This window comes from Mytilus californianus, unplaced genomic scaffold (assembly GCF_021869535.1).
Source record: "Mytilus californianus isolate M0D057914Y unplaced genomic scaffold, xbMytCali1.0.p SCAF_10, whole genome shotgun sequence".
In the NCBI taxonomy this organism is placed as follows: Eukaryota; Metazoa; Mollusca; class Bivalvia; order Mytilida; family Mytilidae; genus Mytilus; species Mytilus californianus.
In genome coordinates this window covers 8,654,690-8,671,058 of record NW_026262582.1, presented here as the reverse complement: position 1 = coordinate 8,671,058, position 16,369 = coordinate 8,654,690, and the positions used below count along the sequence as shown (strand labels likewise).

The 16,369-nt window shown below is 31.4% G+C and overlaps 1 protein-coding gene across 1 annotated transcript; it reads right to left on the bottom strand.

Annotated features, from left to right (window-relative positions):
* Nucleotides 1–12,131: 12,131 nt before the first annotated feature.
* LOC127717557 (toll-like receptor 4) lies at nucleotides 12,132–15,199 on the bottom strand. The gene has a single exon (XM_052223240.1). It carries the CDS (start codon nucleotides 15,197–15,199, stop codon nucleotides 12,617–12,619), a length of 2,583 nt encoding a protein of 860 aa, XP_052079200.1. The 3' UTR covers nucleotides 12,132–12,616.
* Nucleotides 15,200–16,369: the final 1,170 nt, after the last annotated feature.

Here is a 16,369-nt window from a genome sequence, read left to right as displayed (position 1 = left end):
TTGAAATACATTATTTGGTTTTAAATTGAAAAAAAAAAAATGTTTTAAGTAACAATAAGTCAATAGCTGTACACTAAAAATTATACCATAAGTATGTATGGTATAATTTTCATCCTCGTTAAATTCGAGATGTCAGCAGTGTATTGCAAATCAATTGTTTAACGCATAGCTGTACAATGGAGCCCATGGGGATGCAGCCCAAGTATACATCTTAATAACCAAAAAGCAAGGTTATCAAACTACCTAAATTATATTTTTCTAGTTTAGTATATTATATATATGTTTTTGTTTTATGTTCCTGGAGCGAAACTTTGATCATTTGAAAAAATAGGACCACTGAGTTGGAGTACGTGAGTTCGATTCCCACCCTAGGCATTCATTTATATCGACTAGAGAAAAACGGGCAGTTTATCTTAGTAGCCACGCGCTGACTATGTTGTTCCTAAGTCTAAACATTCAGACGACTGCGCGCGGCCAGTCTTGCTTTCTTTCTTTTTAAAGTCCATGGTATAATTGTAAAAAACTGTTTTCCCATTCCCCTACAAAATATGTTATAGATGTTTTTTAATCTATACATAAATAATCATTAATTATCGACGAGTATTATTGAGTACTAGTATTATCAAATATGTTCATGATGGGGATTTCAAAAGTAAAAAATTCAACATTTTGAATCTCTGACTTTGGACAGACATATTGAAAATTTCCACGTGATTTGATATGTAAGTTTGATGTTTTGCATTTTTTTTAGGCCACGTTTGGCCATAACAATCCTCTTAAAAGTATAAATTTAAATTTAAAAAGTCGAAATATCAAAAATAAGTTCTATTTTCGAGTTGAAGTCGAAATCGTAAGATTTTAATGTCAACATTTTTGTCTAAAAAAATCTACACTAAACTTATTTCACTTTGTCCCTTAAATAGTAAATGTATTTATCTGCATAAAATTCAAGCATTTATTTTGGTTAAACCTTGACATAAAGCATGGCCTGTTCGATCTGTCATCTGTTGTCCTCGCCATGTGAAGTCCGATTTGGTCATCACAACTGCTACCCCAGTATAACTTTGTGGTGCAGAAGTATTCCAGTTGGCGTAAGATACTACCTCAGCCATGTTTTGCCAGACCAAGTTGGTCCCGTTACCATACAATCCAATCCATATGTCGTTTGTAATAGTCCTAATATATAATGAAAATGATTGATTTAATCTTTATAATGTTCACGGGTGTCATTCTGTATATCGAGAAAAATGATCGTGAAAGAGTAACTAACGGTGGTCAAGCATTGCGATGGGATCGTGACTACTTCACAAATAATACAGGATGGTCTTGAGTTTTAGATTCTAGGTGTGACTTTGTTTATATATAATTTTATCTATGTTCCATTTGGTCGTATAACTCTTGACGTGGTTCAATATATGTGCATCCAGCTTTCAGGTTTTGGACTTTTGGCGCTCCTCATGCATGTTATCCGGATGGGACCAGAAATGCGATTCGGACACTTAAGGTTTTTTAACGTTTTCATTTTTTTTATATCCTTGTATTTTTATTTTACTTGTTTTGAATTTTACCAGGAAAGTGTATATGTCACTATAGTTAAATAAGAAAGAACAAATTTTACATATTCGCGACGATTTATATTCGCGTTATTTTTCTACTTTTATTGTTATAATACAACTAGTCGGTGTGGTATTATCAAATAATCATTTCCTTTGGAATTATACTAGCATAGCCCTATTTGCAAACAAAAGTGAAGCTGAATAAGTCATGCAAATCCAATCTTTTAATTACAAAATATATATTATCATGTGTTTAAAAAATAATTTCATCGTTTTTTTTGTTTTTTTTTTGATATTTGCAATGACGAATGAGCGGCAACAGATCTTTCACGATCCTTTCCACGATCATCAAAAAGCCATACCCGATCTTTCACGATCCGAAATATCAAATTTTTACAAATATTCCCATTTTGCAAAGTTTCTGATTAAACTAAACTAAATCAAATGACTCTAAGAACCATTTTAAACAGTAATATGGAACGATATTTTCAAAATATGAAAAGAACCATGTTTGTTTACATTTTTATTTCTTTGAATTTTCGAGGAGCAATCTGTCTTTTGTGGTTTTGTCAAAAACGGTGTACTTTTAAACCTTGATTTTTTTCGGATACTAATCATAATGTTGAACCATTTTGACAAACAGTTTTATTTTTCCACAATTTGTCATAATTATTCATAGAATTAGATTATTTAATGACGTTAACATTACACGGGTCTTCTCGATAAGATTTCCTTCACGTTATATACCAGATCTTTCACAATCAAATCGCAACCGACTTGACCGCCGTGATTTATTCTTTCACGATAATTTTTCTCGATATACCCAATGACAGCCGTGTAGTTGTATTGTTTGATTTTTTTGCTCTGGACTAACATGTGTGTATTTTCGCTCCTGTTACGAGAGGGTCTGGATGAATGGTCCTTTTTGTTTTGTATTCTTTATTTTTTAGGTCATTTATTTCTTTCCTGTATATGTTTTCCCCATTATTCTCTATTCTTTGTATTACTTTACCTTAGCTTTTTGTTGTTTGAAGAATTTAGGCTGTTGGCAAATATTCGAGAAACTGTCTTATGGACATAGAACCCACGTGTCCTTTTATTCATTTGCATAAGACACTCAGTCTGGATAGAATAAAATATTCGATGGGGAATGATAAAAAATCAATTTTAAAACCTATGCTTTTCTTTTCATGTTTTTTTTCCTTTGGTTGCTCCTAATAAAAATTTATAAGAAAGACCGTTTTAAAACAAACGACTTTACTTTGAAACAATATATAAAACTTTCATATTCAGTGCTACATTTTGTTGTATACTAAAATATGATTCACCAATTTGAAAGCACTTTGAAATATTTAGCATCAGAACTAAATATATTGCATTATATCGTTACTTACATGCCATATAGCTCATCCATGACGCGGTTCATTACTTCAGGATTGTTTAACACAGCAAGTTGTCCTCCTATAGCCTGACATTCTACTGAAGCGTCATAGAAGTTGTACAATCCAGAGAGAAAGCTAAAGGAAGGCTGAGCGGGAGCTAATAAAAAAAAAGGGATTTTACCGTACATACTAATGATACAAAAATTTCAGTCCAGTAATATTCGTCAAATAACTGTCACATTCTTTTATTATAATATTTTAATCTTTCGGCAGTTTTCCAACAAAATAAATCATTAAACCTGACATTTTTCCAAATTATAAGCCCACTATTTGCTCATGCGCATGGCATTTCGAAAAACTTGATATTTCCGTAACATTTTGAGACGGTTCCGGAATCACTATTCACGCCCTGCTGTTTGTTTTCTCCAATTAAACCAAACATACCAATTCAAATATTACACTCTTTTTGGTTGATCTTTTGTAAATTTTCAAACGAACACTCATGAAAGGACAAGGGGTTTATTAATTCAAACATCTTTGGATCAAACCTTTACGTCTATCAACTTTCATATCTCTGCTTAGGGTAAATACTTTTAATCAGTTATTTATTACTTCAACCAACCTTTTTCGTTGGCTGCTACATATGAAAGAGTGCTATACGATCGTTTTTTTTTACACCCCTACTTTTAGTTTTGAATCAAAGCGAGAGGTTTGTGTGCACGTAAGACTGGTTTAACCCTTTCAATGTCGTGCCTGTATCAACTCAAGCTACATGAACCAAGTTTGTTTTTTGTAGTTTTTGTTGTTTGTATGTCTATTTTCTTCGAGGAGTTCGGTGCTGGTGGTTGGTGTTGTCTGATATACTGTTGAATATTTTTCTCATACCTAGTATCTTTAGAATAATAAAAACCCAGAATGACAGACAAATTCTACAAGAAGACCTTAACAAGATGGAATCCTGGAGTGACAAATGGCTACTCAAATTTCACCCGGAAAAATGTAAATATATGAAAATATGTAAGAAATCTAATAGCACTGACCAACCATCAAATTATAGTCTTCTAAACCATCCAATAGCACAGGTTAAAGAGGAAAAAGATATAGGAATCCTTATTGACTCAGAACTCACCTTTGAAAATCACATAAGTGAAAAAGTGAACAAGGCTAACTCCATATTTGCAGTTCTTAGAAGAACATTTAAGTACTTGGGAATTGAGACATTCATGCCATTATACAAAACCATGGTTAGAACCCATCTAGATTATGCCAGCTCAGTCTGGTCCCCATACAGGAAAAAAGATATCGACAAATAGAAGGTGTCCAAAGAAGGGTAACAAAACAATTACCAGGTCGTAAAGACATGAGCTACCCAGAGCGACTTAAAAAACTAGGCTTACTAACATTATCGTATAGGAGAATAAGAGGGGATATGATTGAAACCTTCAAAACAATGAATGAAGAAGTAAGCTCATTTTTAAGAACGGCAGACGATTCTCAACAAAGATTCAGTAGCAGGACCAACAGTAATAAAGTCATTCATCAAAGATTCCAAACCAATATCCGTAAACACTCTTTCTCTGTTAGAATTGCTAAAACCTGGAACAAACTACCAGATAAAATAACAAAGTCACCATCAATAAATGCATTTAAAAACCGATTAAACAAATTTTGGTCAGACGAAGAGATATACTATAATGACTACAGAGCAGAAATATCGGGAAGTCACGGACAAAACAGTAATAGAAAAACATTAAATTACGAGTCTGGTGAAGAGGAACCTTGAGGGATCCTGTACTGGAAATCAACTATAAGTAACTATAAGTAAGTAATATCCTTTTTATCCATTACAATGACATATGAAATAAAATGGGAAAGCAGCTGTTCAGGTAAGTAATGTAAGAAATTAAGCTTTCACAAAATTTTTCAACAGACCCGCCTTTTCAAAAAGGAAGTATTCATTTCCGTAAAAACTCATTCGGCCCTTTACAGTGTAAACATTTCCGGATGCTCTTCCGTTCTCCTTCCTCCCCGTTGAATCGATCCCTTGACACTGTTACACTGTATATCGTATTTGTAATGTTTAATACCACTTCACATTTCTTTTAAAACATAATTGATTACCTAAGCACAACGAAATGTACCGATCTAAACACTTTCTTGATCGCCAAGTTGGAAAAGCAGATAGTTCGTATTCGAATACAACACATTCATAAATCGGTTCATCAGCTGTTTGCCAATTTGACCAATCAAGTAAGTCTCCATCACCCCATTGGCAGGGAAAAGTTGGACATGTTAATGACATCCACACTCTTTCAGCTATTTGTCTGAAATGTTTCATCTAAAAAGTTACAATATTCTTTCATGGAGGAAATAGTTAACTACACGTAATGCACTCAATATAAATCAAATTTAAAAAAAAGTTAAAAAGTGCATACACAAAAATAAAATGTTACCCGAACATCCGAACGTAATATGAATTTAAGGTTAAATACTTTTGTGAGAGTTTGGTCTTCTGTCAGTTTTAAGACTCACAAGAGCACATGTGTCTATTTTTGAGTTGTTATTGTACATGGTTCCTAACGGTCTGGCTATAACCATCGAGTTACAGTTCGAGTTCGCCTTATTCTCACCAATAATCAGTACATTGCTGCAGTATATATTTGAATCATTATTACATATATGTGTTTTTATTAAAAGGTTAGGCACCAACCATTCATCTTTTAAGGACGGTAGCATGTTATTTTATTTTCTTCGGAACAAGTAGCTATTTTTAACTTTTAAAAAATATGTTTTGTTCAATAGTATACAGTAAAAAATACTTGTTATTTTATTTAATCAATTCTGTTTATAATTTATGTCAATAGAAACAAACCATTGTTTCACCCCGCTTTATAATAAATTATCAATTTTCAGAAATTTAAAGAAACACCAATGCATTTTCTTTAATTTGAAACCAATGAAACCTTTGCTTGTACAATGTGTAACAAGAGGTCATTATAAGTAATACAACTTATATATATAAGTATATATAATGATAAACTTTAAAAGGGAACACAACAATGTAAAAAATAGATTTCTGGGCGACAAATAACTTGAAAAAATTCATCTTAAGCAGAAAATCTAGTTTTAATAGATGATATTCATTCTGACTGTTTACCCTAGAGAAATAATAGTTAAAGAATATTTGTAACGTCAATACTATAATCCATACAGATGTTTGTTTCTAATATTTGTATTTAGCTATTAGCTATCAAACTAGAATATAAAGAAATTATTTGTAATTCAAAATACTCAATTAACTTTTTATTAGAACTGTCTATTATCATTTTGTCAAATGTCCATTCAAATAGAATATTTAGAAATAAGCAAACTTTAATTTCTAAGGAACTACATACACATATAGCAGATGCAATATAAAAACGTCAACACAAATCTATACATTTGTATTTTGGAACACTTCCCCTATGTATCCAGACGCCGTGTTGTCGGTGCCTTTGAACTAGTTATGACTTATAAGTAACATTTAGATTTTGGTCTTTTTTTAAAGTTTTAAAACACTTATTACAACAGGAAAACAAAAACTTATCTATCTTTGCATGGGGGTTTTTCCATCTAGGTTTTTTTCCTTCTTATCGTATTAGGTTAGGCACCAACCGTTCATCTTTTAAGGACGGTAGCATGTTTTTTTTTATTTTCTTCGGAACAAGCAGCTATTTTCAACTTTTAAAACATATGTTTTGTTCAATAGTATTCTGTAAAGAATATTTGTTTTTTTTTATTTAATCAATGCTGTTTATAATTTATGTCAATAGAAACAAACCATTTTTTCACTCCGCTTTATAATAAATTATTTATCTTAAGAAATTTAAAGAAACACCAATGCATTTTCTTTAATTTGAAACCAATGAAACCTTTGCTTGTACAATGTGTAACAAGAGGTCATTATAAGTAATACAACTTATATATACATGATATATAAGAATATATAATGATAGACTTTAAAAGGGAACACAACAATGTAAAAAATAGATTTCTGGGCGACAATTAACTTGAAAACATTTATCTAAAGCAGAAAATCTATTTTTTAATAGATAATATTCATTCTGACTGTTTACCCTAGAGAAATGATAGTTAAGTTGATAGTTAAAGAAAATTTGTAACGTCAATACTATAATCCATACAGATGTTTGCTTCTAATATTTGTATTTTAGCTATTAGCTATCAAATTAGAATATAAAGAAATCCTTTGTAATTCAAAATACTCAATTAACTTTTTATTAGAACTGTCTATTATCATTTTGTCAAATGTCCATTCAAAGAGAATATTTAGAAATAAGCAAACTTTAATTTCTAAGGAACTACATACATATATAACAGATGCAATATGAAAACGTCAAAACAAATCTATACATATGTATTTTTGGAACACTTTCCCTATATATCCAGACGCCATGTTGTCGGTTTCTTTGAACTAGTTATGACTCATTAGTAACATTTAGATTTTGGTCTTTTTTTCTAAGTTTTAAAACACTTATTACTAGTACTTCAGGAAAACATGAACTTATCTATCTTTGCATGGGGGTTTTCCTTCTATTTTTTTCCTTCTTTTTGTATTTTCATTATTTTTTTACTTTCTTAATGACTCGAAATGTTAGTAATGAAGGCTACTCTAAAGCTGTGGCAATAAAAGTTAGTTTATGCGGTATCGTTCAAAGCATAGGTGATAAAGTCCAATCTAGAGCATTCGCAGTGAAGGCTTTTGGGATGCTTTCGTGATGAAGCCAGTCCAGAGTGTTTGCTTGGATGCTCAGTCTAGAGCATTCGTGTTGAAGCACAGTCTACAGCATTTGTGATGAGGCCCAGTCTAGATCAATCATGATGAAGGCTAGTCTAGATACATTTTGCAAGATCTTCAAACGCAGCAAAATCGATATGTTTGTGATCGAATCATTCATATAATTATCACTAAGGCAAGATAAATTAATATTTTGTTCCACTGCATATGTTTTTTTGTTTTATTTACTAAAAATATATCTTCAGGTACATGCAATTTCTTATATCCTGATAATCCACCTGATTTTATAATTCCATGGTATGCATAAGTAGTATTTTTTTTATAATACCTGTTTTTTTTCTGTTGTAATTATCTGCTGGAATAAATAGGCTTAAACCTGACTTAACAATACTATTGCTGTGTAAGAAGCATTGAAATGTTGTTGTGTAAGAAGTATTGAAACGTTGCATAGACTGCGCGCTAAATCGCACAAGGTAGACAGATGTTTATAGGGGAATATGGTGTTTTGTTCAATGTTCAATGTTTACAAACAAATATCCTCAAACCACACACCAACATATTGATTTTGTTCTGTTTTTCATCTAAAACTTACTGGCCAAGAAGGAACTGTTCAGCTGATTTGTGCAGTCCGATATTATCTATCTTGGCCAATTGCATACCAATACCTTTGCAGTAGTCAGTGGCACCATAATAATCCGTTTTTATGTAATTAATATGAAAATAGGCTCCAAATCCTAAAACATAGACAGCTTATAAACACATAATTAATTGAAGGTATTTTTAATAATGGTGTATCATATGTAAGTCATGCTTAAAAGTTAAAAAAAAATCACAGATGCAACAAAAGGAATAAAAACTAAGCCGACAAAACTTTTTTTTCCAAGAAAATTAAGCATATTTCAGACATTTTCGGGTGTTTTTTTTGTATTAATAAATTATTTGGTTACGAATTTCTCTAACAGGACAGTGTGTTTCCATTAAAAACTAGAGGGGGAAAAAATGTCTCGTCCCTGTAAGTTATACAAAAAGTAGTTTTTATAAAAGACGTAAAACATGTACTCTCTCCCCAACCCCAACCACACACACACACACACACACGATGGATGGTCGGTGCCATTAGCCTTACGTGCTTGATATTCTGGGTAAATGTATAACTCTCATCAAAGTTTTATACCTTAAGCTTTAAATATACACCATATATCATTACAATCGACATCAACAAAGTTTTATACCTTAAGCTTTAAGTATACTTACCATATATCATTACAATCGACATCAACAAAATCCATATTCTCAATAATTTTACTGCAGCCATTACTGGAATTCAAAGTTATTAGTTAGAAATTGATAAAAAATACACGAGGGTTGTATGGGGGTCCCTTATTTCTTTAATCTTTATCTTATTTCTAGATTATTTTTCTCTATTCTTTATTTATTTTGCCCATTATTCTCTATTCTGTATATCGTAGCACATATTATTCTCCTTTTTTTTTGCCTTTTTTTTCTCAATATCTTATTTTATATTTTTTATAGAAACTAGGCACTTTTTGCCTGTAAACTATTCGGTAAACCCCATCCAGGCCCTCAGTCATGGCTGAAGACATGTATTCTTTAAGAAAACCCGAAACGATACCAATGTTAGACAACTAACTATAGGGTCATTTGCGTTAATGCTTTAATTATGTCATAACTTCCATTGAAAGTAATACCATAATGTAAATATTTATTTTATTTCTTGTAACTTTTATTAAATGAAATTCAAAATTTTATTGTGATAAAATTTGTGACAAAACTTAGTACTAATGATATAGGATAGCATGCTTGTGTTGACAGAGAATACATTTTATGGTTTCATGATCCTTTCTGTTAGAGTTGGAAAAGTCTTTTAATAATTTTCTGTATATATTTTTTTTACCAAAGCTAGCCTTATGGTTGAGTTCTACTGCAATACGAAATAAAATATTTCTCATTTTCAATTGCATTACATGACTTAAGTAAAACACGTATGCACTAATTCATTAATCAAGATTTTTTTTTCTAAAAAAGAAGTTGATTTCAAATAAATAGACATTCAATTATTCAACTAGTTTTGAGGAATTTAAGCCGCTCGCAGAGGGTCAGAGCAATAACAATAATTATACTCTTTCATTATACATGTATATATATAAAAAAAGTATAACAAAAGTACTGACTCCAAAAAGGGGAAGGCTTAAAAAAAAATCAAAAAATCAAACGTTATCAACCAAAGGAACGAGTGGAAAACAGCTATCACTACATGCACCAGGAACGCTCAAAATTAGATACACGATAGCGGGATGTATAAATACATGTACACTGTCATTTCAAAACTCATACCAATTAAAGAAACATAATACCACGAAGACAATTATAGGAAAAACTGTAAAGTAAATAAAAGATACAAAACTTCAGCGTCCAGTATGAATCTAACAAAATGTTTCATGCTTGTGTAATTTTAATTACATGAACAACGCAAAAACGTTTAGACGAAATAAGTAAGAAAAAAAAAGCACCTACAATTGATAAATGAAACTACGAATATTTTGTATTGAAATTTGGTTTTTTTTTTTTTAATAAGGAATGCATATTCCTCATAATGCTTTATGAATTTATCAGAACCTCTACTTTTGATTTAGGTTTTGGATTTCAAATATTTTGGCCTCCAGCAGAAGAGACATAAATTGTCGAACTGCGCATCTGGTGCAGCAAAATTGGTACCGTTGATGTTATTTCACATTTACAATAATATCATTAAATTTTATGAGGAATATTTTAATTATTATTATATTAATTCAATAGTAAAAGATATATTCCATAAAGATATTACTTAAACATGAAATTTTTAATTTTGTATAAGATATATTGAGAGGAAAAAGGATGTATAATTTAATACACGATGAAATTTGATTGATATCAGATACATTTACAAAAAATACAAATTCAATGAAAAAAAAAAGATGCATTTTTTATATATATTCTTACCTGATATAAACAATAATTGACTCACTTTCGATAATCTAAAATAAATATTTGAATTTATGACTAGCTATTTGAAGGTGCACTAGGCTATGGACGTAAAAAATAAGAGGCTGACAAAATGATATTAGAAAATCGATCAATCGTTTTTGATCAGCACAGAGTAAACATGTCAGTTGACTGTTACCAATACCGACTGAGTAATTGAATAATTCCCAGCTTACTTTATATGTATTTTGAATTAGTGAATTAAATTATTGCAAATAAATTATATTCAATACGACCATTTGTTCTTCGCTGTAAAGACAAAATCAAAATAATTAAAAGATAAAATTGAGAATGGAAATTGGGAACGTGTCAAAGAGAAAACAATCCGACCAAAGAGCAGAAAAAAACCCAAGGCCACCAATGGGTCTTCAGCATTTCCCATAAGACGTCATTCCCCCTAAAATAATATTTATCTATATTCCAATCATAAAAACCGATAAATTTTCGGATTCAATGTATCAAAAAGCTTCAAAATGACTGAGCATTTGTATTTATATCTTCATTTGCGTGGGGTATAGAAATATGGTCATCCTTCGTCTTATTCCGACCGCCAGTTAATCCTTGAAAAGTGAGCGTTAATTTTGGCTGTGCGGGATGTATAGATTTTTAGCCAGGTACGGTCAGAAAACAATAAAATTACAAAAATACGGAACTCCAAGGAAAATTGAAAACGAAAAATCCTTTATCAAATGGCAAAATCAAAAGCTCAAACTCATCAAAACGAACTGAAACATATGTCATATTCCTGACTTGGTACAGGCATTTCCTTATGTAGAAGATGGTGGTTTAAACCTGGTTTTATAGCTAGAATGTGGACGTTAAATTTGATGTCTTGTGTATATAAAGCCATACTCTTTACACGAGAAGAACCCTTGCATCAACTCTTTAAGGGGTCCGTATGTTGCCTGCTGCAAAGCTCAATTTCTGTCTTTGTCCAATATACCCTCATTTCCTAAAGGCCTTCCAAATTCTTAGGTAATTACCTAAATTGACCACCTTTTGCCGGACCAACCTATTGTATTTATTTTTTTTATTGTTAATTTGTTCTCGTACTGAATATGCGTGAACTATTATCAGCTTGGTGTTAAACATAATAAATAATACATATCCGTAAACGAGAGAAAGAGTACCTTGGAACAAAATATTCTTTAGAAAAATAACTGGAGAAGTAAAACCAAAACACTATATGAGTATTTTCGATTTCAGATACATTATCAGTTTGCATATTTGCAGTGTCGGCGAACTTTGCTGTATATATCAACTCAGTTTGAAAGGAATTTTCTACATTTTTGATAAATGTTTAATTGAACAAATGAAGAGATTTTAACTCATAAATGTAAACATAGTGGGTGCAAATTAAATACAAATATACATGCCAATAAGACGTGAATCGAGCTACAACAAAAAAAAAGAGATAAGATAAGAACAACAACGACATCAAACATACAACGTGCATGTTTACAGCACATCTACGTGTCACATGTGACTTTCTCCTTTATCGACTTTGACATCACCGAATGAGACTTATCATCTTTGTTTGTAAATTCTATGATCAACATGACGGGTTCCACATGTGGAGCCGGATTTCCTTAACCTTTAGGAGCACATAAAATCTACCCCTGGTTTTGCTATGGTTTGTGTTTATCAGTCTATTGTTTTCTATGGAGCATTTTGTGGACTTTTTTGTCCTATCTTTTGTTGTATTTTCGTTTCCTATGGCGTTGTCATTTTCTCTTAGAACATGTAGAAGGAAGAGTTTTGAATGTCACCTTGGTATCTTCAGCTTATTTCTTTATAGGTAAGCAGAGTGAGATAAATCAAAATATTCCGTTTTGTACATTTTATTTTAAGGCATTTACCAACTGGTCCCAAAAAACTGTATCCCCATATTCATCATTCGGATATTCTATATATGAATTGGATTGAATCATTTCAAGCACATTCAGCGGAAGGTCACATGAAGACATTTGTTCATAAAACATTAAGAAAAGCACGTTTTCGTTTCTTCGTTCGTATATGCTTTCCATTCGAGCCATATTATATTCGAACATGCACCAGTATGATTTTAAAAAGTTATGAGACATTATCACTAGAGTTTTGCGACTGTTATGAATTGCGGATGTGATATTAGTAGCAATGTCATTTCCGGGCAGGAAATTTCTCTTGTGTAGGCATAATTGAATTCCGTTTTCAACTTCAAGTTTTTGTAGAAGCGTATTGTGAACAAACATTCGATCTTCATCTGCATAAGATACAAATGCTCCATACATGTAAGAATATTCTTCCTCATTTTCCGAATGTAAGCTGCTATACTTTACTTTCACGATGTAATATAAGTAACGAAGCTTCCATCTGTATCTGTAAATGAGTGATGCCATAATAAGTATAATACATAGTAAAATAGCCGAAACTAAGGCTATTTCTAATGGTTCATATGATATGCAATGTCTCTTTAATAAATTGTAAGTTTCCCTTGGATTATGAAGAATAATGGTTGATCGATTCCATAACATGCACTTATACTTTTTTATATTCTTTAGACGGACATTGGTGGTTGTCATCCATTCAATAAACTTGATTGATATACAATTACATTCCAACAAGTTTTCAGTCAAATCCACAGACAAGTTATGTTTTCTGGCTAAAGATTCCCATTGTGATGAAATAGAGTCACCGACAATCGTTATTCTGTTTCCACTCAAATTTAATTCCTGTAAATGCATCATGTGTGATACACGAAAAGTTATGTCTGTAAACATATTTTCACTTAAATCAAGTTTTTGTAGATTTCTTTGTGATTTGAATATATTCTCCGGTAGATTTGGAATTCTATTTTTAGAAAGCACGAGCTCAGTAAGCGATTCCAAATTATGAAAAATGTTACCATCGATATCGTCAGGAAGTACATAACCAAGTAAATTATTTTGAAAGTTTAAACGCTCTAAGTTTTTAAAATCAGAGCTAAAGAAGAATTTTGAAATATTGCTGCAGAAATTAGTAGACACGTTTAGAATTTTTAGACTGTCTACATTGTAGATAGGACCAATCAATGAATGCAATACGTTATTACTAAAATCAACGGTCTCTAGCTTGTTTCTTGAAAGCATTAACTTAGATACATCCATTATCAGACTTGCAGAGCTGTAATTTAGGTGTTTCAAATTTTTTGGAATCGGTATTTCAGCAAGATTAAAGAGATCTGGAATATCCCCTTTTCTGGTCTCGTCTTGAACATAAAGTGAGGAGATCCCACTTTGGTCAATATAACTGGGTTCATTGACAGAGTCTTCTTTGTATGTGCATATTGAATGAAAAATGCATTTTTCGGGATTAAGGTCTGTTTTATGACGATAAAGATCTGAAACGTCTGCAGTTTCTAAATTAGTAAGCGGAAGTATATCTAATATATAGTATCCAAACTTCAAAGGATTTCGTCTAACGGATAAAAACTTAAGTGATTTTGGAAGATATGTCAATGTGTTTTTCTCTATAGTTTGTAGACGATTACCATCGGCAAACACATATTGAAGGGAAGTGTTATGTAAACCCTTAATATGAGACGTTTCTAAAACTGTAGTCAGATCCTCAATTTTGTGAAGATAGTTAACCTTAAGAATGTTAATGTTCGAAAATTGTAAATCACTTGTAATGTTTTCCAATCCTTCGAATTTAATGCACGTATTATTTGATACGTCTAGATATGTTATATTTTTCAAAATGGTCAATGCTCCTTTATGAATTTGTTGAATCTTGCAGGTTGATATATCTAAATGTTGAACCTGAGAAATAAACTGGAAGGATTCGTTTTTCAAAATTGGTAGTGAACAATTTCCAGATGACCCTGAAAGATCGAGCATTGCCAATTTTTTCAGTTTACTATATTGTTTGCTCATAACGGAAATTCCCTTTGACAAGAAGTCAATATGTAAACTTTCAAGTGAAATTAGTTTTGAAATGTCTGGGTGATAGTTTTCAACGAAATTATTTTTCAAGTTTAAATATTTCAAACTCTGTAAATGTGAAAACGTTTTCGCATCAAACGAATGCTTTCCTCTCGACAAATCATTGTTTTGCAAGCTTAATTTTAGTAAATTTTGAAGACCGTTCAACGACATTTCTGTAAGTCTATGAATCCTATTATTAGACAAGTCTATTTCAGTGAGGAATGTATTGGTGGAAAAGACACCATTTGGTATTTCATCAATGAGGTTATTTTTTAGGATCAACTTTGTAACATAACTTGGAACGTTTGGGATCCTTTTCAGCTGTATATGTGAGCAATCGGCCCTTACATCGTTTTTAGGATGTTCTAAGCTGCATTTACATCTTGGAAAAAAGCTGCATGGATGGTGTAGTATATTCCCGCATATTGTTGCTAATGTATTGAAACAAATAATTACATATAGTATTTGTTTCCTTCCCATTGTGTATCTGCAATGAAATAAAGAACTAATAGTATAGTAAATTTGGAAACTATTGCGTGCATTTATTATTGCAATTTCGACATGACAAACAAAAATGTTAGAATAATTATTGCGACTACAGGACAAGCTACAAACAAATATATGTTTCAGATTTCAAAATTCGAGTTCTTATTATTGCGATTGTCCCCCAGTATTATTATTCGCAATAATAAAAACCTCGCAATCATTTCCGAATTTACAGTAATAAAAGGGTTACATGGATTAAAAATCAATTTTGTCCAATCTGTTTCATAAAATCGTTAAAAGATATTGTTCTTATTGTTTCTTTGTAACCACTATCTTACAAATGAGGAAACAGAAATGTTTCTAGGAGACAGCAACGCAATAGACGAAGACAACTGGTTTAATCTTATCTTGAGAATGTGTTGCGATAACCTGATCACTTTCATCTTTAAGATGATGAAGTTTCAATTGTTTTTTTAAACCTGTTGTAATTAGAGATATATACAGCAAAACACTATAAAAGAAAACTGAAAGACACAAAATTTACACATTTGTCATAATTAATTTAGCAGACAATAATTGATGCAACGACTAGTTTAGATGATTGATCTTATCTAAAATATTCGAAAAGAATGACAGAGTACACTTATCCTTACTTTAGGGTTGATATATGGGTGAACCTCACCTCATATAGTTCTTCGAAGTGTCATATTTGAATGATAACAGGTGTCATATTTACATTGTTACTTCGTAAACGTCTTTTATTTGAAGAGCAATATGTTTTCGTCGTAACAAGCGCTAATACCTGTGGAATATTTATTTAAAATGGATATAACGAAATGACAAAAGTACAATCTCCTAGGTCGTTGCAACTGATAGAGATAGTAATTAAATGATATTAATGTAAAAAAATCCATTACTGAATAACATCAGGAGGGAAATTCAAAAGAATGTCAACTCTACTTTATACATGTATAATTATGGAAAACGTGTATGTTTTATCCTTTAATTGATTGTAATTGATGTTGATGATCATCTAATAAAACGAAACGAAAATTACTTTGCACATATAGTAATACGAGCTTGGAGTGTATAATACACAGAAACCTAACGGCACAATCTATAGATATAAGAAGATGTGGTATGAGTGCCAATGAGACAACTCTC

Bases quoted from the DNA above. Each gene is read 5' to 3' on its own strand.
- LOC127717557 (XM_052223240.1), bottom strand. From the start codon at position 15,199: ATGGGAAGGAAACAAATACTATATGTAATTATTTGTTTCAATACATTA.